At 40.6% G+C, this 26,796-nt stretch overlaps 1 protein-coding gene across 21 annotated transcripts in view; it reads right to left on the bottom strand.

The window, feature by feature from the left end:
• Positions 1–26,796, bottom strand: part of CACNA1C (calcium voltage-gated channel subunit alpha1 C) — a 467,840-nt gene that overhangs the window by 60,315 nt on the left and 380,729 nt on the right. For 15 of the 21 annotated variants that reach the window (XM_090145296.1, XM_090145280.1, XM_090145336.1 and 12 more), the window contains 11 exons: positions 24,347–24,479; positions 22,652–22,781; positions 19,013–19,072; positions 15,147–15,253; positions 13,579–13,666; positions 13,021–13,128; positions 12,274–12,326; positions 12,020–12,166; positions 10,597–10,798; positions 9,984–10,142; positions 6,979–7,089 (listed from right to left, as the gene is read on the bottom strand). In XM_090145296.1, the coding sequence (XP_090001422.1) occupies positions 6,979–7,089; positions 9,984–10,142; positions 10,597–10,798; positions 12,020–12,166; positions 12,274–12,326; positions 13,021–13,128; positions 13,579–13,666; positions 15,147–15,253; positions 19,013–19,072; positions 22,652–22,781; positions 24,347–24,479 (1,298 nt within the window). Of the gene's footprint in view, positions 1–6,978; positions 7,090–9,983; positions 10,143–10,596; positions 10,799–12,019; positions 12,167–12,273; positions 12,327–13,020; positions 13,129–13,578; positions 13,667–15,146; positions 15,254–18,816; positions 18,877–19,012; positions 19,073–22,651; positions 22,782–24,346; positions 24,480–26,796 lie in introns of all 21 variants that reach the window. The other 6 variants (XM_090145329.1, XM_090145375.1, XM_090145382.1 and 3 more) reach the window with 2 other exon arrangements.

The raw sequence follows: 26,796 nt of genomic DNA, 5'->3' as shown, positions 1-26,796 counted from the left end.
CACATCAAGGTTTGGTTTCCCTCTTGTTTTCTTCCCAAACATAATTCTTCCTATTTATATTGTTCTCTCACATTCTTCAATTCACATACTCTTACCTGACTATTTCTAGTTCTCTCCATGCTACTTCTTACCCAGCGTAATCATCTGAGATTACTCAGATGAGTTCTGAGTTCTGTTGAACCAAGTATATTTTTTTTCCCATCCACAGATCCTGAAACATATCCACTTTCTCTTCCCTTCTTTTGTCTTTTCATACACTTATTCCCATCAAATGTAAAGTGGTGGTTGGAGATTGCACTTCCTATTGCACCTGGAGATGCATCAGTCAGCAAACACTTCATGTCCAGATGCTGCCCCACCCAAAATAGAAAGGATGGCACTGCAGCTGAGGAGATGAAACTATTAGAAACCAATTATTTAGGTTAAGAAGCTGCCAAAGGCAGCAGAGAAAATCTACAAATAGTCTTTTGATTGTATAGCCTAGGTCCTTGAAAAGGAGGCAGCTACCTGCACCATGGGCTCTGCAGGGCACTGGCTCTGAGGCTGTGGACAGCCTGACAGAAATCAGGGTTTTATTCTGCCTACACAACCTATGCTACAAATTTATACCACTATTCTTCATCCTAGACCACGGGATTTTTAACCAAATATGATTTCTCTGTCTGTTGGATGGACCTGCAGTGTTTTCAGCTGTGGGCAAAAGACCAGTCTATTGTAACCAGGTTTCCTGACTTTTTTGTATTGATGCAGAACATCTTTGTCTTCTCTGTATAAGCTGGAGAAATAAAATACTGTGATGAATGATGCCAGGGTAGCATTCTAAGCTACAGAGGTATTTCTGAAGGTACTAGAATGAAGAACTTACAAAAAGCACTAGATTTCCAAAACTAACTGATCTTGTCTCAATGGTGCAGGCGACAGATTGGATATAAATTTCAATTGTTTCTGAAAATGCTGAAACCTCTTTCCTGACCAAGAAATGACTGATCATTATCATGGTGAGAAAGAAGAATGCAAGTAGTATGAAGCAGGCAGTGTGACTTCAATAGAGATTGCCCAGAGATCTGTTTATAGGCATAAATATATCAGAAATGGAGTAGTAAAAAGGAAACAAAACCAGATGAGTCATTTTGCAGGTTTGAGAAGAGATATCACTGCATCAACTGCAGGATAAATGCTGAGTGATAGTGCTTAAAGAGGAATAAGGAGGGTAAATACATCAGGGGACAAAGAAACACTAAGGACAGGTAGATCCATCAGTAAATGCAGCCTAAGAAATAACTATGGTTGATACTGGTGACATCCACTAGCCAGAGGGTCATAGCCCTTTCTAGGATCATATAGGATTTTATGCCTGGTACTGTGGAACTTGTTTGAAATGGTGCACAGAAGCCATTAAAGAATGGCAAGAATTCAGTGCAAAGTAGCAGTGATAAATGAAGGACCAAACCTATTCTCTGAGGCAGATGGCATTGTGACTTGCTGCTCTAAAACAATATACATAAACACCCAGAGGAGAAAGGTGCTGTCAGTGTCTGGCAAAGGGAATAGGCTTGTGATCTGTAGTCCCTCTGATAGGCATAATTCCTCAGAGGAAATCCCCAGCATTCCCTTTCCACACACACAGACCTGGATTTGACAAAAGATGTGCTTTACTTTATGCATGGGAGTAGTTCTGTTGACCTATCTGCCATACCTTGAGATGGCAGACAGTGGTAGAAAATTCACAACTCTCCAATTACAAGTCCTGATCTAGCTAATAAGAAGACACGTAAAACATTTCCTGAAATGAATACTAGATGTTGATCATCGGTAAAATAACTTATTCCAGGGGGCTGGAAAGATCTGAAATTCCTGAAGGAGAATCCATCCCCACATTAGCAGGTTTCGCAGAGCAGTTGGTTCTCATGGACTGCTCCTTGTGGGCACTTCTCTATGATGTAAGGACAGTGGTAACTGTGGGCACACAAGAGAGCATGGCTCCTCTCATTCCCTTCAATAGCTTTCTCTGGAAAATGCACGACGTAGCAGCAGCTTTTTCTGTGCAGGAACTGGAAAACAACTCAACAGATGGTCTGGAGAATTTATAAAATTAGAAAAACAAAGCAGCAAAAGGCATTGGCTCAAAAGCACTACTTCTAGACTGTCTCTCTCTTTGACGCAGCTAGTCTTGAAGCAGTTTATGAGCTTCAGCCAAGACAAACACTCAGGTCCATTTGGGAATTTTGCTTCGGAGCAGCACATTAATGCTCTGTAAAGAGATGCAGGGCATGTAGTGGATGTTTTCATTATCAGCAGTCCTAATCATCCCAAATCTTTCTTGCTCACTGTTAGCATACCCTCCTGCCAAGACTGCATCAAGCACAGATGAGCTGTCTTATACAGCACTTATATTTATCCTGCAGGAAAAATAAACCCTGAGAGAATGGAACCTCTCCTCCAGACAGTGCACCATACAGAAACGCATGGGCTCTCAGAGGTCTTGTCCCTGCCCAGGAGGCACTACCTGTACCCACAGATGGTTTCTACAGCTAACACAGTCCTCTCCTCTAAAGCCTCCCCAAAGACTATGACCAAAACACTGATCCCTTGAGATGGCCAACAAAAAAGAATCATACCAGGGAGCTTCCTGAGCAGATCAACCAATCTCAAAAGTAATAGCATGTTTAGTTAGGGTAAATCTAACACAAGGACCAGTTGTAGGGATGGATTATCCCCATTGATTCTTTGCAGTCAGGCAGATCTGTGATCCTACTTAGCGTGCATTTGCATTTTCTCACTTTTATTACCAAGAGTGAAAATAAGCAGGACAAATCTCCTCACAGAATAAGAGTGAAGAATTAAAAACTGGATATGGTAAAAAAAATCTGTTCAGTCAGAGACTGCCAACTCTTCCATTATTGCACTGGTAATATATAGGTAGCATTAAAGTGGCAAAAATCTTTACTTCAAATAATACTGTGCCACATCACTGTCTGCAGCAGGAATTCTGCATCTTAGGAATTTCAGCCTTCCCTCCAAAGCTGCTCTGCATGGCCATGTCCCCATGGTGACTTCTGTAAGGAGCTGGGGTGGTAGCAGCTCTGAGCATCCCAGAGACCTCCCTCAGTTCCGTTAACAATTCTCTCCAGAGAAGCTACAAATAAATAGCACCTTGCTCTAGTTTGCACAGATGGAGAAAGCTGTGATGCTGTATTGCTGCTGCAGACCATTCATTCCAAGATGAGAGCTCTGTGGTAGCTGCTTCGAAATTACAAATCAGCTATTGCACAGCTTACTGTAGTTGAAGGTTAGCTGCAGCATCCGCTGCTGGATTAAGCACTGCAAAATTGGAGAAACTAGAGTGAAATAGTGAGTTTCACCACCTTCAGATATGTGCTCAATTCTGTTCTGCCACTTTCTCCTGGGGGCTGCCACTAAGGTGAGGACACAACACCTTCAGCTACCTAGGTTTCTTGCTTTCTTGCTGTCAATCTTACTAATGACCAGCTTGCAGTTCCTCTATTTTAGAGAACACATCAGATAGAAACGAATGATGTTGGAGACGAAGAATGATGTTGGAGACAAAGCATCTTAAACAAAGGTTGGTTTGTGTTTAATTGCTCTGAAAATGGCATCGAATTCTGCATTTCTGCATTCTAAAATTGCTGTTTCCTATCTGGGAAACACTAACATCACTTTGCATCTGATATCTTTGTCTGGAAAACTGTTGGTAGTGAGTAAAAGACGGTGGCTGTGCTGTTCCCCCAGATGACACAATGAAATCCTTTTGGACTTTTTCAGCTGCTGTTACCGGGAATAACCTCCACCTGCAAATGTAGGTTGGTTGCTTTTATATCTTTCATTAAAGGACAACACAAGATTAGGCCAAGCAGAGGCTGGAACTAACAGTTTTCTCCATGGTGAAAGACTCCTGCACGAGAACATATTCTTGGCAAGTTCAAGTTCAATTCCAAATGTGCAGCCTAAAGATGAACAGACTATGCTACCCAGTGTTGGTCCACATCAGTCCAAATGGTCTTCTAGGAGAGGTGGTTTCCTTCTTTGAGTTGCAGGTTCAGTCAACATGGAGCAGAGAATGAAGGTTAAATCTTTGTACTGGACTAACACTGACAAGTTACACAGAGCATTTTGATATTTCCAAATTTGAGCCACTGAACTCAACATAATCTGGTGAGCATACAACGCTAGAGGCAAGTCATTTTGCTGTACTAGTGGTTTTTATGAGTTGATCTCTGTTCTTATTCCCTGTAAGTTCTGTGGTCCCATTTTTAATAATATTGTTTATTTTCCTGAAAGTGTTTAATTACACTATCAGTTTAAGACAGTTTAATTAGATAGATTTGAGCTACTTTTGGCATACAGTCCAAACTGGGATTTTAAGCAGATTTATTACTTTCTATGGCTATTCCTTCAGGATGGGCAGGGCCCAGTCTGAACTTGGCGCCTGATGTTTATTAATATTCTACTATTCTGGTCACAAGGAAGCCTTCTTTTATATATTCTCTCTTCTACTATACTGTAGTAGCTGGGAATTTAGATTGGAAATTACAGAATCATGGAAAACTGGGCTGAGAGAAATCCTGTAAAACTAGTCTATTCCCTTGTCCCACGGTAGACTTTACATTCCTAAACTGCTTCTAAGAAAAGGTTCATTTAACTTAATCTTAAAACTTCAAATGATGGAGACTCCGCAATCTCTTTGGGGAATCTCTTACAGTGTTTTTCTGTCTGGAGGATGGATTTGCCCTCAGCTGACTTTGCTTTATTCTTTGTTGTGCAGCAAAACTTGAAAAGGAGATTCAACACAAGAAAGTGAGACATAGGAAGTAGAAAGGACTTGCAACATCAACAAATCCAGCTCCTTACTGTTAGGGGCAACCATGTCCAAAAAACCTTTCCTGCATACATACAGAGCTCAAGAGTTGAACTGACTGGACTTCTTCCCCAAATGCTCAAAACAAATTCTGCCAGAGAACCTCAGCTTTCTCAAAGTTAAGAATCTCCAATAAAGTAGAACCATTAAATCAAGAGTGTTACAAAGTCTGTGAGATACACTTCTGGGTATATTACATGCAGATAAAAATTTTACAAAGTGCCAGAAAGATTTGGTGGCAAAATCTCAGAAGTAAAAGGTAGATCCCTGCTGAGAATTGAAATCCCTTCTGATACAGATGATGACACTTCTAAATTTCCCAATGTAGTGTTTGAGATCTCATGAAATATCAGCCTTCACCAGGACAGCATGAGATAATCCTAGCCTTCAAGTGAAGTACATCTAAGAAAGGAGAATGATACTGGGTTCAGGAAACAAACAAACATTGTGACTCTTCTAAAAAAATCCTGGAAAAATCATTCCTAGAAGAAGGAGAGAGGCCAGGTGGATTTAATGTCAACACAGAAATAACTAGAGAAAGTTATACTGAATTCAGTAGAATGGGAGAACAATATTTCTGAGCTGAGGATGAAGATGTTAAGACCTGGGAGAAGGGTGTAACTTCTGTGAACCACTACATGTTTAACATGATGGACATCCTAGTCATAACTGGTGCCTCGGACAGCATTTGCCAACTCCTGTGTATTAAAGCATTCTTCAAGATGCAATTCCATGTACTAATGTATTGTTGAAAATATATTAAAAAAAAAGGCATGAGTTGCCTCTCTGTGTTTAGGTATCTTCATTACTCTCCTTATGACGTGCCACTGAATTTAAATCCTAAGAAAAGACCCAAGTAATTTTAAATTATGAAGGTTGATCTGAAAGGAATGCCTCCTATTTTATTATATTTGCCTACAACTTTAGAGGTGGATGGTGGTGGTATGGCAGTAGAGTTCAGACCTTCTCACCAATATTTCATTACATTTTGTTGCTGTATGACAGATGGTAGCTGAGGGGCAGCCTGACAAAATGGTGTCTGACATGGAAGCGTGCTTGAAAAAAAACTATGTAATTAAATGCCTTCACTCAGAAGAAAACTGCATCCACTGACATTCATCAACTCTTGCTGAATGTTTATGGAGACCAAACAGTGGATGTTGGCATAGAGGTGGTGGGTGGTGCATTTCAGCAGTGGCAACAGTGTCAGAAGGTCACATCTGCTGGTACAGATTTTTATGAGTGCAGCATTCAGGCTCTTGTCCATTACTGGTGAAAATGCATAGCTAATAATGGTGACTTTTTTTGCAACACAGTCTTTTGTAGCTGAGAATTTTCTCTATCAACTGCATTATTGTCCCCTTTGTATCTGTTATAGTTTCCATGAAAATAAATAGTAGTCATTACTTTCAGAGCGATCTACATATGTGAGGTCAGAAACTTTGTCCTTGTCCCACAGCAGCTGTGACAACTCACTTGGAGGAGTCTGTATCTTACTCTATGATACAGCTATACTAGCAGAATGTCATGGCCCAATGGACTGGACAACACCTTCAGACAGCACCTGCTGAGGTACTGAATACTATCAATGAAGTCTTAAATTCCAAACTAAATTAAGCCGAACTAGCACTGAACCACAGTCTTCCCAGAAGAAACATTTTTTTTCCAAGGTTCATAACTCAAAATGAGTCATACTTGATTAACTTTACTTGGGCCAGGAGACTAATCATGGGATGCTATTTCTATTCCATTTTAGCAAAGTCACAGCAAGCATCAGAATGACGTTCAGCATGGAATAGATTATAGCCTTGACATAGTATCACCACTACACCATAATGAAAACAGAACTAGGAACCTTCTCTATTAGCAAAAGTTGCTGTTTTTTCTTATTTTTTTATTATGTTCTAATATTTGGCATGTCTACTCTCCAGTGAAAAAGTTCTTAAATACATGTGAGACTCCAATCCAGAGAGCAACTGTCCTGCTCAGTTCTTGGTGGGGTAATAGATCAGAGAGTTTCACCTCCTCCTTCTCCTCACAGCTGCCCCGCACACATGCACACACACACAGAGGCCAGGAAACTCTACACCTATAGCACCTACCTTGGGTTTGAAGGCAATTAACTTCAGGACCATCTCGACAGTGAAGAGGCCAGTGAAAAGCATGTTGAGGATGTTCATGGCTTCCTTGAACATGCAGCTCTGACCGTAGTGCTGAAAAACATCATCCCGGCAGCAGTGAGGAATGGACATACCAGCTAGTCATGTACATGCATGTCTATTGCTAATCTTCCTCCATATCAGAGTTCTTGAAAGGAAATCCCACTATGTTCCATTTAAAAAACAAAATTATAATTCCCATCTCCCTTCAAATAAGCATTTCCATACCTCTAGCCATTTTTGCCATCTGACTCTGACTCTCATCTCTTTTTAAAAATGTCACACTTATCATTCCAACTGAGGACTCATTAAAAATCTGCATAATGATACAAGGCAGTTTGCAGTTGTGTTTATCTCACCTTTCTCTAACACTTGGATCACTTTTTTTGTTTGATTGCTGTTGTGTTGTGAATGGAAGTTTCACTGCGCTGTTCATAATGATACCAAGCCATTCCCCAAGTAATTGCATTTAATTCAGGACTCTACAAATACATGAGCAGCTCAAATCATATCTTTCCAAAAGACATTATCTTGCATTTGTCAATTTTGAATTAAATTTGCAATCATGCTGGCTATTCACTTAACTTTATTAAGATCTTATGAAGTTACTCTCTATCATCTATTGATTAATTCATATATTGTCTCCTGCAGATTTTGCCACCTCATTTTTCATATCCCTGTTTCCAGATCTTTACACTTGGGACTGATTGCCTTGCTCAAAGGTTGTCTTTCAGTTCATGTTCCTCTGTTGTTGCTTAATTCTGATAACTGTAACAACTTGGGCTGAATTCTCATAATCTGCAATAGCTCAGGATGACTTTATTTGAAAGGAGCTTCTGTTAAAATAATTCAGCTGCTGGCCAGGGAAAAAATACATTGTTGAGGTGTTTTCAGAATTTATCGTGGCATTTCCCTTGTGAGATTCTAGTATCTTTAGGACTTAGAAACTTGGAATTTTACTTGAATGTGGCTTTTGTGTCAGCTGTTCCTTATGAAGTTTGAGCAAATATGACCATAAGCTTTTGAAAAACTACACTTTCCTTAGGATGGGTATAGGCTTCCTAGAATCTCCAGAGATGCTGTCCTGTCTATGGGCTCACAAACAGCTCACAGCTTCTAGCTCCATCTGCTCTTTGTGTGCAATGTAACCAATGTTACAGCAGCTGAGCACACTCCAGAACTTGAGACTGAACATAACAGTCCTCTGTTGCTTCATGACACAGCAAAGCAGTAGATCCTACAGATGAGAGCAGAGTGGGACCAACTCAAAATGAAAAGGTAGTCAAGGGAGATCTTAAGCAAAGAGTTGAAGGAATGAGCCAGAAAAGGGCAGACTTCAGGAAATGTACAGAACAGATTGTGTCTCTCTTAAGCCTCATTCTCTGACTGAAATGAACATGGAATTTTTTTGTTAACTGACCACTTGGTAAAAGTTATGTCTTCTTCCTCTTCCTTGCTCTTACACCTACACATATTAAACTATTACTTTTATTTGCTATTCTTGGAGATCTAGCTTTGGATATCTCTTTGGAGGATGAGCAGCCTGGTCTAATGGTTGGCAACCCTGCACACAGCAGGGGGTTGAAACTAGATGATCATTCTGGTCCTTTTCAACCCAGGCCTCTCTATGATTCTATGATTCTATGGTGACAACTAACACTAGTTTTTGAAAACCCTCAAGCATTAAGGAAGATGTATTCTCAGTGTAGTGATAGTGACAGTAAGGCAATCAGTAGCACCACTAGTGAAGTGAGCTAGAGGTCATCTATCAAGAAAAGTTTTAGGTAGAATTGATCCCAATTTGCTGTGATGGAGAAGAAAATACAGCCTCTTGAGGTTCTTTCTAGAGAAATTTCTATGATTCTTAACACAGAACAAAGTAGATACCAGAGATCTCCTATGCTCTATTCCCACTTCCATAGAATCATTAAGGTTGGAAAAGACCACTAAGATCAACTATTACAACCATCAACCCATCCCCACCATGCCCATGAACCACGTCCCTCAGTTCCACATCCACACAGTTCCTGAACACCTCCAGGGATGGTGAGTCCATACCCCCCATTGCCCCCCCACCTCCTTGGCAGCCTGTTACAATGCATCACCACTCTTTCTGAGAAGAAACATGTCCTTCCTGGAGCCCTTTGCCCTTCAGGACTGTCACACAAGGGATTCTCCCAACCCGTGTCCTGAACAGTCTTCCCTCCAGAAGTCCAACGCAGCAGTTTTGCTGACCCCTCTCCTGACTTAACCAAGAACAGAGAACTCTATCACAAAATAGCTTCCGACAACTACATATATCAATCCTTCTCTGTAAATAGCAGATCTAGAGAGATGCCTTCCCTGGTAGGCTTCCTTACCGGCTGTGTCAGGAAGTTATCTTCCACACATACCAGGAATCTCCTAGACTGCTCCTTCTCTTGTATTTCTAGCAAATGTCTGATAAGTGGAAGTCCCCCATGACAATAAGGGCTACTGTTTGCATGACTTCTGTCAGTTGCTTGTCAAATGCTTCATCCTGGTGGTCTATAATAGACTCCCACTGGGATATTAGCTTTGTTGGCCTTCCCCCTTACATGTACAGACTCAACCTTATAATTAACAGCACTGAGCTCTACAACATCAAAAGAATCCCTGACATACAGAGCCTTGATTGCTTTGTTTACCAACATATTTGCTCCCTATTTTTTAACATAGAAAAGGCCAAAACTGAAAATTCAGATCTCAGGTGATTGACAGTTCAAGGTTTATTCTTGCACTTCATAGAGTACAAGTCAGATCTGAGAAATCACTTGCATTGTACAATTCCTTTAATCATGTTCCTCTCCCACTCTCCCTCAACTAATGATGTGAAAGCAAAAGTAGGTCCCAATCTCTGTAATTTCTAAATTTTCCCCAACAAAGTCTAACAATTCATCACCTGTGAGGTTTTCTACTTGCTTACTTACTTGCATGGCCAGACAGATGGTGTTCAGCAGGATCAAAACGAACATCAGGTATTCAAAATAGGTGGAGTTGACCACATACCAAACTTTGTACTGGTACTGGTTTTTTGGGATGTATCTCCGCAGGGGCCGGGCCTTCAGGGCATACTCTACGCACTGGCGCTGTGAAAGAGATATGGTATGTTTAAAAATCAAAAACAGAATACAAGGTTGATTAGCTACTTCCAGATATTATAAAAGCATGCGTTTCCATTTATTTTCTTAAATTACTGCTTAGAAGAAGAATTTCTTTTAGGTCATAAAGATAATGTATATGTTCTACCTGTTTTAGACATCCATATGTATTTACTTTGGACAGAGAACGCTCATCTAATCTCACTGAGCCAAACTGCACAGCACATATTTTAAAGTACATATTTTAAAGTAAATATTTTAATTTGTGCAAATCTTGCAGAAAGATTTTTTTTTACCTGATTCCTGAAAGATGGCAGTGAAGCCAGCTTAACGATTCATCTTGTTGGCATTTCCACATGTTACTCTCTGTATATATTTATCTCTTAAATTCTTATTGTCAATGCATTTCTATCTTTAGAGGCAGTAAGCGGTCATGAATTACCTGGTTTTTGTCCAGCTCACAGTTCTTGTATTCTTGTTCTCCTTGTTCCTGAAATGTGACGATGACGAAACCAACGAAGATGTTCATCATGAAGAAAGCAATGATGATGATGTAGATAATAAAGAAGATGGAGATCTCAACCCTGTGATTATAGATGGGTCCCACATCCTCCATGTGGGAATCAATGGACCTATACAGCAACCTGGAAGCAAACAGGAGCCCAATGCAGAGAAAATCTGCAGCTGTCATGAGGCCTTACAGGTGATGTTATAAAACTCATCTGTGTGTTTTTTTCCTACTTGTAGCAAAATTACTTCATTCATAGATGCACTGACTTGCACTGATTTGAGTACAAACTCTTGCAAAAAAGAGGACACAACTTTTATTAACTTAATACATTTGAACCTGGTCAGGGTCAAGGGTAAAGTGTATTTCTAATTGAACAATAAAAACTTAAACAGCAACAACAAGAAGCATGCCCTTCAGTTAACAGAAGAGTCTATGTTGTTGGGAACTGAGTTTTGTGAGAAAAAAGGATCTCGACACTTTTCATTTTTAACTTTTGTTAATGCTGCTGTTGGCATCACCTGGTGACACAGTTCAGGGACAAACCCAGGATACCCTAGCACACCTATGTCAGTCTGACTGAGTGAAACCAAGGGTATCCTTGGTCTCTGTGACATAGACGGGACAGCCTGGTGAGCTATCTTGTGTCTACCTGTATTGCACATCTAGCACTGGTGGATTTCATAACAGCCCACTGGCTCCATAGGAAACTTTTAACACTTACCAATATTGAGAAGTGCCTGACAGGCATTTTTATCCCTCTATATACACAGTATTTGTAACAATTATTGTTACTATTGCTGCTGTTGGCAATAATTTCTTAAGAGCTACAGACAGCGCTGTAAGCTGTTAACAAGCACAAGAACTGCAGTTCATGCAGGACCTGAGGAATTTACAAAGCTCATAATACCACAATGACTGCTGCTACTCTTGCTACGTTTACACAGAATCACAGAATCACAGAATCGTAGGGGTTGGAAGGGACCTCCAGAGATCATCGAGTCCAACCCCCCTGCCAAAGCAGGATCCCTACACCAGGTCGCACAGGTAGGCGTCCAGGCAGGTCTTGAATATCTCCAGAGAAGGAGACTCCACAACCTCCCTGGGCAGCCTGTTCCAGTGCTCCGTCACCCTCACTGTAAAGAAGTTCTTGCGCACATTGGTGCGGAACTTCCTATGCTCCAGCTTCTGGCCATTTCCCCTTGTCCTGTCTCCGCACACTGCTGAAAAGAGTCTGGCCAATGCTCTAAAATTTTTAAATACTTAGAATGGGAAAGACAGTTCTCTTCATTTGAATTTTCTCTTTTGAAATGAATGAGGACATTAGTAGTGAAGCATTGGACCAAGAAGCACTCACTCTGGCCAGCCCTCAAAGGTTGAGACAGTGAAGAGGGCCATCATGGCAGTCAAGACATTGTCGAAGTCAAACTTGCTGTTCTCCCAGCTCCGGGGCTGGATCATTGGCTGACTGACCTCACCATCCTTGTATGTGATGTAGTATCCTCTGTGGGTGGAAAGGAGAGAGGGAACATGGCAGAACTGCACTTCTGGTACCTGACCCTGAGAGCAGGTGGCCAGTGAAAGGGGCTAAGTGGGAAAGGTCAGACTCACCTGCATTCTGCTTCAGTCTGCTTGGAGCTGTCAGTGCAGCTGTAGAGTTTGCCCTTGAAGAAGAAGAAAGAGGAATGAAGCTTCCTTTCTTAACAGTGGAAGGGGTAGGGTTGATCATATACCAGGGAGGCTGCATTTACTATTTGCTTAACTGCTATGGGTATGTTTACATGCTCTTTTGCAGGCAGATGTGAATGAACTAGACCAAGAGTTGCCTGTGTCTGGGTACCTCAGAGCACAGATTTTCATTGGCTTGCACAGTGTTCTTCTGTGTATATCCTGAGGTATATGTGCACTAAGTGCTGCTGAACACTGATTGTCAGAAGGGTAGTGAAGGGCAAAGAAATAAAAGCAGACCTAAAGAACAGAATGAGTAATCTCCAGTGATTACCACTGGATGCATGCCCCCTCTTCTGCAAAATGTAATGTAGACAGCCTGCAATTACCAGTCCTTTAGAAAAGCCCCTTTCACCTCTGTCACTAAGTCATGCCACAAGCAATTTGGAGAATAGGGTTACTAATGATTTCTTACCATTACAGATGAGTTGCAACAGTTCTGAATATTATTGACCCAGTTTTGGTAACTCCTGGTAGTAGGAGACCAAGTAATACTAACAATGCCCCATATTCTATCTCTTATGGGAAGATTCCATCTCCCCATCCTCAGGGTTTTTCATGATATTTATTGTCCCCTGACCAGAAAACACCTCAGTGTAATGGATGAATGAATGGGTCAAATGGTTTTACCTTAAACAACTGAACTCCAATGCAGGCAAACATGAACTGCAGCAAAGTGGTGACAATCACAATGTTTCCGATGGTTCGGATGGCAACAAACACACATTGGACCACATGCTGCAAATGGAAGATAGGAACAAAAGTAACTTGTAGGACTGTTCTGAGTTGCTATGGTTAGAAATGAAGCCCAAGACTATAACAACAAATACAAGAATTTCAGTTAGCTATTGCCCACTAAGTAATGTCTCAGGAGAAGGGAGAGAAAACCAATGTGTAACTTTTATCACCCTACTCTTCAAAGCAGACAGAAAGAGTCAGTAAAATACCAGAGCTCAGGTCTCTGAAATGTCTGGTTGCACAGCCTTACATAGTTGGGCACTCACCAGCACACATGAAGAGATTTAACTAATAGAGCAAGGCTTGTGAGCCCATCTGCAACCCTATAGAAAATGACATAATTTAACATTAGTGGTGGTGCTTAAACACTATCTGAAATGTCACAAAAGCCCTCGTAGCCTGAGATAACTTGAATTGGTAATTTGCAGAAGGCATCGGGATTCTTCTAACCTTTAGTCCTTTGGCTCTGTTGATGGCCCTCAGTGGTCTAAGCACTCGCAGAACACGCAAAATCTTCACCACATTGATGGCACTGGATCTGGAAGAAAATATCAGGAAGTTTGAGAGAGACAAAAATATAGTGAGTGTGCTGCAAGGACAGATAGATCTCACCCACTCTTGTCGGAAATCCTACATAACCTTAGACTGTAGACAACTACAGTCAATTATTTGCTACTTGCTGTGGCATCTCAGGGGTAAGAAAATCATTCTTGTGTCACCTTCATAGGTCTTGCTTCCTGATCTGGGCAGCCTTAGTATGCATTCTCCTGGCTTTCACCAGCTATGCTGTGTTAATGAAAGGAATGGAATATGGACAGGATTTTTTTAATAAGCAGAGCAACTAGCAAAAGTACTCTGTAGCTATCTAATGGAAACTGTGCCAAGATGTAGGCACCACGAGACATTTTCAGGTAAGTCTTAAATAAGCATTCTGCTGAAATATTCATAGAAGAATGGACAGTCCAGATGACTTGGGCATTAAAGTACACTGCCCAGGTAAGCTGTGATCCTGCAGCATGTTTGGCCTCTGATTCTGCAAAGCAATTAAATGTGTATGTAACTTTATGGATGTGATAACTCTCACTGAACGAGATGACCTATATGCTTAATTTTAACTGCTGAACACAACTACATGCTACAACTACAGAGCTTTTAATCTTCCTAGACTAAAACCTTGACTGAAAGTCTTCTCCATGCTGGAGGATGTGAGGTCCTTCTACTGATTTTGAGAACAGTTTTTTTTTGCAAACACATGAATAGTCTAGTTAGAGCTGTAGGAATGAAACAGGATGTCAAAATGTCTTCTGTGCTATTATTAAGACTTGTACTGAAAGCTGAGTGGTCCTGAAAAATCCTTCTGCTTGACTTACTGAGCTCTTAACGTATCATACATGAGCTGCTAACCTGTGATGAGAACAACAGGGACCTGATTTTTTATTAAGCTTAGGAAACTTTCAATCCAACACAAACAGTTCCACATATTCAAGAGAATCTGTAAATTATTAAGAAAATTAGCAGATAACAATAAAAAATGTATTCACAGAAGTGGATTCAACTGCCCCTGCCACCAGTACTCCACACGTTCTTGCACTGCTCTTAAGTCACTTGGTCTTTCACTGACCAAGACTCACAGCATACTAGGAAGTAGCAAAACACTATCACCCTATTCTATAAAGAAATAATGAGATGGAACAGTAAGTCACTTAACTACCCTGATCTGACAAAGTGACTCATACATCTTGGAACAAAGCTGAGTGTTATAATTCCCAGTGGACCAAATTTCTTGTTCTCATTTGATCTTTCAAGAAGATCCTCTATCCAGATCATTGGCATAGCATTTCCCAGCCATTAGAACCCCTCCCGAGAATGAGTTTTTATTCCTCTTGAATCATCTGAGAAAAGTATCTTGAGGCTCATGAGAACAATCTTACCCAGATGAAATGATGAGATTGAGGTACCATTTCCCAACCCTGCTCTACCATCCCCCCAAAACAACCAGTTGAAAATAGCTCACTCACTGGATTCCAAAAGAGATGAGAGAAACGCTGACCACCAGCAGGTCTAAGATGTTGAAATAGTTTCTGCAGAAGGAGCCCTTATGGAGGAAAGCCCCGTATGCGGTCATCTGCAGGAAGGCACATGAAGACACAAATACACTTTGCCATTAGCATCTGTTCAGAAACCAAACTCATCTGGTTGAGCTCAGAATATATATTTGGGTAGGAGTGGCATTTCTAACATAGCAGACTATCTACCCACAGACCCCAAAGGAGAATTTGAGTCCCCATGGAAAGAAGAGAAGATGAAGATGACAGTAAGATAACTACGAAAGACCTAACTAGGGAAAGCCAATACTAGGTTTAGGGAGGAAAATATGCACTTTGAGTGCATAGAGTACATAAAATTTAAATCAGTAAAGCAGTAAAATAATTGTTTGCAAAAACTACTCCTTGCATTTATATGAGTTTCCCTTTTTCTTCAGTGGCAGAGGACACTTGTGAGTATTATACTAAGTATTATCTAAAGGCATCTTTAGCTGAACTGACTAAAAAGCATGAAATAGAAAGGGCTCTTTTGTGATGCTTTTTAATGCACAGCTGCATGGACAGTTGAGCTCTCTTCCTTTTATGAAAAAAAAAAAAAAGAATTCCTAAGGGATTTAATTTCTTTAGAGCTGAAGCAAAGCATTAGGCGGAATTTCTGTTCTCTTCAGTTTGCTCCTTCTATTCAGTTCAATCCTACATCCTTTTTCCTACCACTAACTAGTTTCTTTCATTTTTTATTTTACAAGAAGTTGCATTTTCTCCTTGGTTTTTCTAAAAAACCCAAGGTAATGTTCCTTGACATAGAGAGGTTTGCTCATGGAGGAAGTCATTATGAACATCATTCAGTTGAGGAAAGGAAAGATTTTATTATTTTACCTGGGCTCTCTACTCTTTCTGGGTACAAAGGGGTATTGAACACTTGCTGGTGCCAAGGAGGATGTCTCAGCTCCAGAACTGGATTAAGTGACAGAAATGTTAATGTTATAAATAGAAATGGTTCTCAGTCACAGTGTCAGATCTAAACACTTCTGAGCTCACAAAAGTAAAGGCCTTGACTTTAAATTTTAGAATGAGCTCAGTTTTAGAATGTGACTAGATGAGTCTGACATGGTGAAAGAGGGCGAGGGTTTATTTTACCACCTACCTTAGCTTCGGTGAGTGATGTAAAATAATTCCTTTGAAGATAACCCATTCCCACAACTGCTAATCTCATTACCTGGGCTAGGAACATGGGCTTCTAAATTTAGTCCTCTGATTCTCATCTAAGTTAGATGTCTATAGTAACCTGAAACAGACACCATGAGACTGTTCCCCAAAGATTGGACTGTTCCAACTGAGAACTGTGAACAAGAAATTCAACCTGGGTTTTTCTGGCTCCTGTTGACAGCTCAGGATGGCACAGCCTCTATTGGTTTCCAGACATGCCTACCTGTGACAACTGCAGTCAGAGGAGAGTGGAAGGGCACATGGTATATCAGATTATTTTTTTCACCAAACATTCATGACATCAGGGAACCAGCTATCAATCAATCAGACAGAACTGAGAGGGGAGGAAGTATAAACTCTCGGCTTGCCTTAGAATTTATACTTATAAAGACATATTTGATTGGGAAAGGGGTGGGGGGGTTCTTGCCATAACAAAGGAGGTAAAGGTGCCCTTTACTGGTTAGATTTTGTATGGCAATCTTGAAAGAAAGGAGACACCATTGAAATCAGGAGGGGAAGCTCTACTGAATTTATGTTGTATACAAACTGTGGTTCTCTCAAACTTGTGGAGAGAATTTTTTTTTTACTGAAGAGACACTCTAAGAGTGCATAAACTATGTCTGCCTCCCACTTCGGGCACTGAACAAAGCTCAGGATGCCATGTAAAGCCAAACAATAACTAACTTCAAAACACTGCAAAGTTGTCCACCTTGCTAACATTCATCAGACTCCACCATGGCAATGTGAGTTTTGTGGATACTGCCATCAACATGAGGTCAGATAAAGCTTGTTTCTTCACAGCCTTGACAATCACATAGTCATTTACTCTTCCACTTCTTATTATTTACTCCAGCTTTTCTGCTGTGCAAAAGATTTTGCTTAATTCAAGGCAGCAGAGAAACAGGCCCTGAGAAACCAAGGAAACTGTGAGGCAGAAACTACAGAAGAATTTCTTAAATGTTGGTAGTACTTGCACCTCTCTCCCACTTAGACCTGGAGGAAGTCCAGGGATGCTGAGCTAAATCTTCTCATGTTAACAGGAGGACAATCGAGGAGGCTCGAAAATAGGCACTATGCCGTACACTTCCCTGATGAAAACAGAGCAATATGCCAATGAATTAAGGTATTTTATGCTTTCTCTGAACTCAATGGGAGTGTTACCATTTGCTTCAGTGGTCGCAGAATTGCTGCTGTAATTTCAAACAGGTGGGATGGTGCCCTGATGTAGAAAGCCAAGCACTGAACTATAATTTTTAAGTGTTGCTGTTGAGATGTTTTCCTTTTTTGACAAGCCTTTTGGTATATGCACGTTCACACTTATTGTGTAAACACAGATGCATATGCCACAACAGCACAATATGTATACCTCTTTGGAGAATATTATGGTTTTGGTGATTTAAAGTCATATCAAAAGCATGGCTCTCTACAAAAATACGCACAGGCCACCCTACTTGCCAGCCTCCAGATTAGACACTGTTATTAGGGTCTTCAGCTGCAAGATCTGAGCAACTCGAGGTTGCTGCCTGCCAGCACTTAGCACCAGCTTGCTGAGAAAAAAAAACATGCTGCCAAGCAAACCTAGCATTTAGAAAGCCAGAACTTTGCTCAATTATTGTTATTTAAATTATTAGCCCACAAATTTGGGACAATTAGAGTTAAGAACAAGGCAGCCTATTTTTATTTTCTTCTGAGCTAAAACATTCTGCTGCACATCTGCACATTTCCTTTGGTAGAGGGCACGTTTCCTGGGAAATACAAAGCCAGTTTTAAGAGGCACTGCAGCAGTTTACATTTGCAGCCACAGTCCTTTGTGTTTCAGTGATTTGTATTCTTGGTTATCTCTCCATACCTGAAAAAATTAACTTATGCACTGTGTTCACTGGTAGAATCACTGCCTGGCTCCTATATTTGCATCCTGTAAACTTACAGAAGTCATTGGCTGCTCTCTGGCCCAACCTCATGACCTGTGCAGAACTGAGACTTTCTCTTTGAGTTGTAGGACGAATGAGAGGAGTATGAGCTCAGGGTTATTTGTTCAGCAAATAAATTCTGTTTTGGAAAAACTGGTCAGGGCAGTGAGAGCATTTTCTGGGATGATGGCCTTTTTCTTGATCCTCTCCTACTTGTCATCCTGTCATTGCATTTCCCCTAAAAAGTACTGTGCTGATATAGGCCTTATTTTACAAGTTCACATAAGATTTTTAAGCAACTAGCAAAAGCATAAAACCAAAAGATAAGCAATCTTTTGTGCAGAGAGTTAAAGGAGTTAAAAAAAAAAAAAAAAAAAAAAAAAAGGAGAGCAACAGAGAGCAAGAAAAGGCAAAAGAGAAAGAAAGAAAAAAAGAAAGAAAGAAAGAAAGAAAGAGCAAAAGAAAGAAAGAAAGGGGGAGAGAGAGGAGAAAGAAGCAGAAATGAATTTATTGCTCAGATTGGTTACCTTAAGAATAATTTCTAATGTAAAGATACTAGTGAAGACATAGTCTGCATTGCCTAGGATCTGAAAAATAAGCACAATTGGGTTAGTTGTACTGAGCGTGACCCAGGAACAAACAGGCGTGTGTGTTAGCAACAGATAGTGGCAGAAAACTAGTAAGCTTGTGAACAGGTAATGGTAGAGAAGATGGGCACTTTACCTTCAGAGCAATTTCAATGGTGAAAATGACAGTAAAAACTATATCAAAATAAAAGAGAACCTGAAAAAACAAAAGGGAATAGGAGTGGGGAAGGTAGATCAGTGACTGGCCATTGGAATGGGAAATCACAGTTCAAAAGCAAATACACAAATCTCTTAACAAGGGAAAAAGGAGGACTATATGGGAAATGGTTTTGCAACGACGTCCTGTAGAGTGCAATGAAGGTCCTGACACATAGGACAAGCAGCACGTTACATGAAATATTTTCTAAGTTACAATCCCAGGAGGGCTCTGGAGGGAAAACAAGCTTTTGGTTGTTATTATTGCAGGATTTTCTTTCTTCATTGGTTATTCAGTTATTTATTTATTGATTGTGATAAAGAGCAGACAATGTAAGGGTTTTTATTAAATAGATTTCCAAACTGAGAACATGAGGACTTCTGGTCTCTCAGTGGAAAACTTGAGATTCCTAACTTGAATTCAGGCTTGTTTTGTGTCTCTCAAAAAGGCGAAAAAAAGTATCCAGACTGCAAATTGATGCACGAGCTCTCTTTTTTCTTTTTCCTCTACCCTGGGTTAGGGCGAAATAGAAATGCTTTGCCAATTGAACAACAGCATCACTGTGACAATAATTTAGCCATGCATCAAAGGTGTCCAACTTATATATTCTATCTTTTCATTGACGTTCTGTAAAACAAGCAAGCTAAAACACCCATCATTCCCATCACTTCAGATCCAGTGGTGGGCATAGCAATGGCATGCATAGCAAACCACAAGAAGGGGCCCTCGAGTGTCACAGAAGGCAGCAGCAAGTCTGGAAGGGTTAAATGATTTGCAGAGTAACAGCATCAAGGGTGGAGATGTCTTTCGCTGCCCATTGATCTACATCTCACAAAGGTAAATGGGAACTCCTTTACTGACTAGTGAGACCAGAGCTGAACTCTCTTCACTTCCAATGAATTCCAATATCCCAAACCATTTTGGTGTTACATACACTGGAAAAGGTAAAAATTACAAGTTTTGTGCCCATGGATAACTGTTGTTTTAGCTTAATCAAGTTCTAAACATGAAGGCCAATATATGGAAGCAGTAGAAATCTGATTATTTTTCAAACTGAAGCCTCTACTGCTAAAACACTAACAAACATATTGAAGTAAACTATCCTCTCCCTTCTTACAGATCTTAATTCTATCTAGGTGATTTTCTAACCCAGGTGGATAAATTCTTACAGCTTGGTACATCCTGGACAATGATGCAACCACTGCAAACTAGAGGGTTATTTTAGATCACACTGTTAAAGCATGACCCTAATCTAGACTAATTTGCAGACAATGAAGGTCAAATAGGGACATGTATACCCTACTGTTGGTTTGTAACCTAAAAACCCTCAGGTCTCTACAGGATTTTTGACCCCAAGACTAATGCAGAAGTTGTTCTGACCTCTTCAGTTCTGGCTTGGGCTCCATAATTTTTTGCAATTTAGAGAATTAAAAAAGGGCCATTTCAAGGATGGATGGACATCAGTTGCATTCTATATTAATTTCCATACATTACAGCTGGAAATGTCCCCTCATGTTGCTGCCTGATAGGTCCTGACACTTGGTTATTATATCAGTGGAATAATTTTATAATCAATGTGCCGGATTCATGAGTACTCTAAGACTAGTTTGCATGACTCCATTGACATAAAGCAGCCATAAACTTGATTAAAGTGGATGAGCACGCTGGGCCTGCAGCTGTTTTACATCACCAGAACACTGCAAAGCAGCTAGGACATGTTGGTGAACCTGCACCCAGAGCTGCAGCTTGTGAAGATATTCCATACAGATGAAAAATCTCACCTGTGTAACTGGTACTATTTACCAGCAGGCACATCTATTCTTCCCTAAATATATATTTAATCCAGAATATATTAAAAAAAAAAACAAAAAACAAAAAACAACAAACCAAAACCAGAGAGACTATTGTAACTTAACATTTTAGGTCTTGCTTGGTATTTGAAGAGTGTTTGACCAGGCTGGAGGGACACTTGCACAGACTTGCTGCCTGAGCCCTGTGTGACACAGGAGAGATGCAGCCACTAGTTCACCCCAGGGGAGATGCAGTACTCAGGCCTCTTTGTTAGCTCTTGCTGGAGGAACTGCTCTCTATTCCTTCCAGCTCTGGTGTCAATAAGAGCACTGGTCTGCAAGAGTCACAGTGAATGCCTGCTTATGTTGTCCCACAGTGAGGGCAGGGTAGGTTGTTTGTTTTCAGCTTGCTTTCTTTCCCTCACAGGCACAATCTTACTGTTCTACTGCCAAACTGTAAAGGCAGACCACTTTTGCAACCCAAACATCTTGTCAGTGTCCCCTGGCATGACACATTTTAAACACCCGTACCTGCAAAAATTAAACACAGAATTTCATGCAACATCAATGGGTTCAAATACACAGCAGAACACTTTGCACTAAAACTTCAGCTCTTTTATTTACTACTTTTTCTTATTTAAATCTCTGCTATGTATTCTGCAGCTGCTTCTGTCAGAATCCAATATGCCAGCTGATACCATTCTGCACCACTGATATGTACTGATGTACTTCTAGTTCTCCACGGTGGGCACACTCAGCCATGTAGAAGCTCATTACTGTAACATGTTGGGCTGTTATTCTGTACCCTCCTTCAGGAGGAAATGCAAAGCAACTCTGAGATAAATTCAGGAATAAAGTTCCATTAACAACTTCTCTGCATGCATCTATGCATTTAAATGTGTGCTCAGGCCAGAATAGTTCCGGGAAGTAGAACACTGAGCATTAAATTAAGGTCTTATTATTAAAAAAAGAAAAAAAAAAAAGTTTATGCCTAGCAAGCTCTTCCAGCATAAAGGCACCAAATTGCCATTGCAGACAGTAGAGATCAGAAGTCTCACATATGGCTGCTGACACTTCTCATTTCTGTAGTGATCCCAGATTAATGGAAACTACCACCAGCAAATCTAAGCCATGGTCATTTCAAAAGGTTAAAAAGAATGGCCAAGAAGGAAACTGAGAATATATCTCTGTGCTGAATGCCTTCCTCTTCTTCCCCTAGCTTGGCCAGGAGAGGAGCATGGCATATTTTCTGAGGATTATCTCAAATTCAGTGATGGCTTTGCAGCTTGCACAGAAACAGCCTGATTCTAACCTGAAAGACACCAATTTCCCCCAGACAGATGGCATCAAATTCAAGAATTGTACTTCTGATTTGCACTAGGGTGAACAAAGACAAAATCAGGCCCAGAGCTTTTTAGTTAAAAAAAAAATGTGTTGGGAGAACAAATATTTCAAAGGGAACTTGCACATCTCCCAACACAGAATTCTCTGGACCTCAATTTTCTCCAGCCCATTTTTAAAGCCTTTAATTCCAGTGAGCAATAATTTTGCTTTAGCTGTCTATCATTTCTTTTCCTACAGACACTTCCAAAATTAACTCAAGGCCAAATTCTGCTCTGATTCATTTTCCCTGTATGTTCACACACAGTGTACAAAAGGCATAAACCAGAGCAGAGAGCCACTACCAACACCTCTGATGCAGTCTTTTCTGTGTTTCTTGACTTCAGCTCATGAGCTGCTTGTGCTACACTCTTAATATACAGCAAGGGAAGGAGTGTGATAAGCATACTTGGTTCCTAAAGGAGAGATGTCGGACGGGGTCTTCAGCTGCCAAGGAGATGCTGCTGAGCAAGATGAAAAATAGGATCAGGTTGGTGAAAATGTTATCATTAACGATTCGATGGCAGTGGACACGAAACCTGAAAGAGAGAGGAGAGGCACAACTTTATCTCTCAGAGAACAGGAAGACTTGGGAAACATTCCCCTCTCCTCTTCAGCTGTCAAGACTGGCCCTTAGGGATTGCTCTGCATAGCAGCTTCACAGCAGTTGTGCTTTGCCCTGCTGAGTGCTCAGCAATCTCAGCTCCCCATGTAATGCAGTAATGCACACAGGGGTAACTGGCTGCCTGCAGGAGTCAGGCTTGGTTCTCCATTTAAATATGGTCTACAGCCTGCCAAACCAAAATAACATCCTTTCCATTCATAGAAATGTTCCCCATTTATATAGGGGGTAAGCAGAAGAAATGGGTTTGGGGATGAACAGTATCATTCTGAGATGGGGCTAGATGGTCACAGGGTGTGAGGCATGAGAAATCTAACTGTTAGTAGGGCACAAATCTGGCAAAATGGCTATAGCCCAGGCAGCCATTTGCAAAGGGCTTCTGGGAGGTTCTCATGCCATACAGGGCATCTACTAAAGCTCAGCTTAATATGAAGTGCTGGTGTTCTTAGTGAGAAAATGGCCTGTAAGCAGTAGCAGTCTCCCATCAAAGAGTAGAAGGCTTACTTGATGCTATTAGAGCATATTTTCACACAATTATATCAGGATATGAAGAGTTAAACCTCATAACAGTCCTATGCATAATTCTAGAGGCACTTCATTAATCTATTTAGCTCTACTTTTGGCTGCTGAGCTGCCAAGCCCCTATTATAGCAATTTTACAGATGATTGCAGAGGTTAATTTACTTTTTCAACAAGCAACAGTGGGGGTGGGTGGCAAAGCTGACATTAGAGTCCATGAGTCCCAATCATCATCAGTCTCTCTCTGTTGCACATACCAAGGAGAAGTGGCACAAGTCCTGCTGTGGGAAGACAAGCTCTGAATTCTCTTGGGCCTTTACAGTCCTGCCTTGCTCTGAGGCTGTGTTTGGTGGCAAAGTCTCCAAGGGAGATGTTCGGATACATGCCACTGAACAGACCACTTGATCAGTGAGCTCTTTCCTGCACCCTTAGAAAGATATATTCTCATGCCATAGTTCAGTCCTCCACTCATGGTACTGGTCTCACACACTGGCAATGGAAAGAGAACTGGAGTAATGTGAAGCCAGGCTGCCTGAAGGAGACTGGGGGAAGAGGGTGAAGAATAATTCTCCTCAGGCTCCTCTCAGAGCTATGGATTGTTGTCCTCCTTGTTTCTTTCCTTGCATGCTCATTCTTGCTGAGTGGGAATATGCAGAAATGCAAAAACTCCCTACTGGGAGTGAATTTTGAGCAGCTATTAGGACAAGAAGCTCCTACCTCATGTTTGACTGATTGCATGATGGCTTGCTTACAATCTAGACCTGAATTTGTTGGGGAGTTCCAATTACTGGATTTCCTCTGAATCCCTTATTTCCAAAGCTTTTTCCATTTGTGTCCTCAATTAGACTTGCAGGTGCTCTGTACTCCCACTGCATATCGTCAGAAGGCTTTCTACATTTGTGCTTACATGGAGATTTCATGCCAGAAATCTCTTCTTTTACAGCTGAGCAGCATCTTAAATACCTGTTGTTAGGACTGAAGATGAAAAAAGCACTGGCATCAGGCATGGGGACAGCCTTTTCCTTGAGGTGCAGCTCAGACATTGGGCGAGGCCGAGGGCCGACGGGCATCTCAGGTTCTTCCTCATCTTCCTCTGCTGCAATAAATATTTTTATTATTTCACACACAATGTTTTATTTTATGCAAAATATGACCCCCTCATGGAGTGGTGAGACATTTGTTTCTATTGAAATAAGAGTTACTAACTTAGAACTATAAAAATAGGATGATGAAAGCCTGAGGATTATTGTCCATTTCCCTCCTCTGAGGCACCAACCACTTCCTTGGACCTACCCTGGCAGACATTGATCAAGTCTATCTGTAGAACCATCAATGCTGGTAAGTCCACAATATCCTCACAACAGTCTCTTCAGATGCTTCACTGTCCTTTCTGCAAAATACTTCCCCCTAGTGACTATCTTTAGGCTTCCTTGCTGTGGTCTAAATCCATCACTTATTTTCTTATTGTCCATGGGTACAGAAAAGAGAGAATTCCCTTCCTCTTGCAGAAGGCTTTTACATACTTGTTTCTGCCAGGCTTTCTTTTTCTTAGATAAAAACAACAGTCTTTCCTGAGATGCTGTGTTCTCTAGATCATTCTCACTACTTACCCTTGGATTTTCGGTAGAATTAACCTGCTGCTGAGGTCCTACTGGTGCAAAGGAGAGTTAATTGTTTTTTATATCTTATAATGCCATTTTGCTGTTTAAATGCTTTTCATAGGCACTTATTTTCATCACAATCTTGTGTTAATTTGCCACCAGTTTTTGGTTTCTGTGAACCACTGACTCTTTACAATATAATGGTTGCTCCGCCCTTCACTTCCTTTTGCATTTATACTGCTGATGATTCCCACGAGTGGCACTTTGACCTCATCCTTACTGAACTGCATCTTATTGTCTTCAGACTATTCCTCCAGTTTATCAGCATTTTTTGTAATCCTCTTTGCAATCTCTCCATGGAGCCATTGCTGCACCCAGGCTTGTGTTTTGATGAATGCATGTATGCCATAAAGCAAACATGGAGCACAGGTATTTTAACATACACCTATCAGAAATCCTTAAAACTACCTTCTTTCAATATTCAGTGGGGAGAGGAATAAAAAGGCAGGTGACAAATCTGAGCCTCTTGAACCTGATGCCTATGGAGCAGAACTCCAGGCCCTGTACAGACCAGTGAGAACACTCAAGAAAGAAACTGCAGAGATGGGAAATAAATAAGTGGTATGTGAAAGAGAGCCTTCCACCTTTGAGGATTTCTTCTACGTGCTGAAGTCAGAAGCTTTTTCGTAAATGACACAATGGGATTTTGCTATTTTAAAGTTCACAATCCTCTCACCTAATTAGCAAGACAGGAAGAAATATTTCAAGAAGAGATCCTGACAACTGATTTATCTTCCAGTCAATGCAAAAGAGGAAGCTGTAGTTAAAGGGTTTATCCTAACTCTAAAGTGAGATAATTCCAGGAAAAGCCTGTTCCTTCAGGGCCAGGTATAACACTTCATCTGGTAATGGACATATTAAGAAGAACAGGTGAATCAGTACAGATCCTAATCTAGATGTCAGAGATGGGAGAAAAGTGGCTTTTTCAATGCATGCTTTTATTGCATGCAAATAGGATGAAAAAAAATTCTTTACATTTCTAGTAGCAAGAGTTTGGCTCAAGTTTGCTTGATACATTTTTGGATATGTTTGATCTGGTACACAGTCTGCACTTTTTAATCTGGTCTATTTTTTAACAGCTCAATTTTATGTTGTAACACACTTAACAATACCCATTCTACAGGTGTTATTCCCTTTGAAGTACTTTTGTGAATAGTACTTGAAAAAATTGTGCTAATATTCATATTTATATAATATTACAATACTTTACACTTGCACCTTTTATCTACAGATGTCAAAGTGGATTGACAAGGAGTGGGGTAAGCAAATCTTACTTCTTTAACAGTCTGAAATACGAATGCCCATAATCACGTAGGATGTTTGAGAGCTCTCACTTGAAAGACTATTATTCTGAGCCCCAGTTCTGTGCCATCAATATTAGATCTTTTTTTTTTTTTCTTTTTCTTGAAGCAAGCTTTACTTAAAGTGTTTATTTACTTATTTATTTATTTACTTATTCCTAATAGGTATAGGAGAATGCCTCTGGAAAATGGACTTTTAGCAGAAGGACCAGCCCCATGAAGATTATAAGGAAGTCTGTTTCTCTCCTCTTTCTCTTGTGTCTGCCATAAAGCAAGAAATATATTAATGACTTTGGCAACTACATAGCTGCAGACTGGAAAACACACTGAGTTCCTCAGTTACGGAGAAAGAATAATGTTTGAAATGTTTTTCATTTAAAGTAGGGTCTAGGGCACATAAGAAAGGAAAAAGTATAACATTATTACAGCATCAGCTCAGGTCGCTGTGTAA

Source organism: Phasianus colchicus, chromosome 1 (assembly GCF_987193195.1).
Source record: "Phasianus colchicus chromosome 1, bPhaCol1.hap1.1, whole genome shotgun sequence".
Taxonomy (NCBI): Eukaryota; Metazoa; Chordata; class Aves; order Galliformes; family Phasianidae; genus Phasianus; species Phasianus colchicus.
The sequence above is the reverse complement of the archived record's forward strand: the minus strand, read 5'-3'. Positions and strand labels throughout refer to the sequence as shown.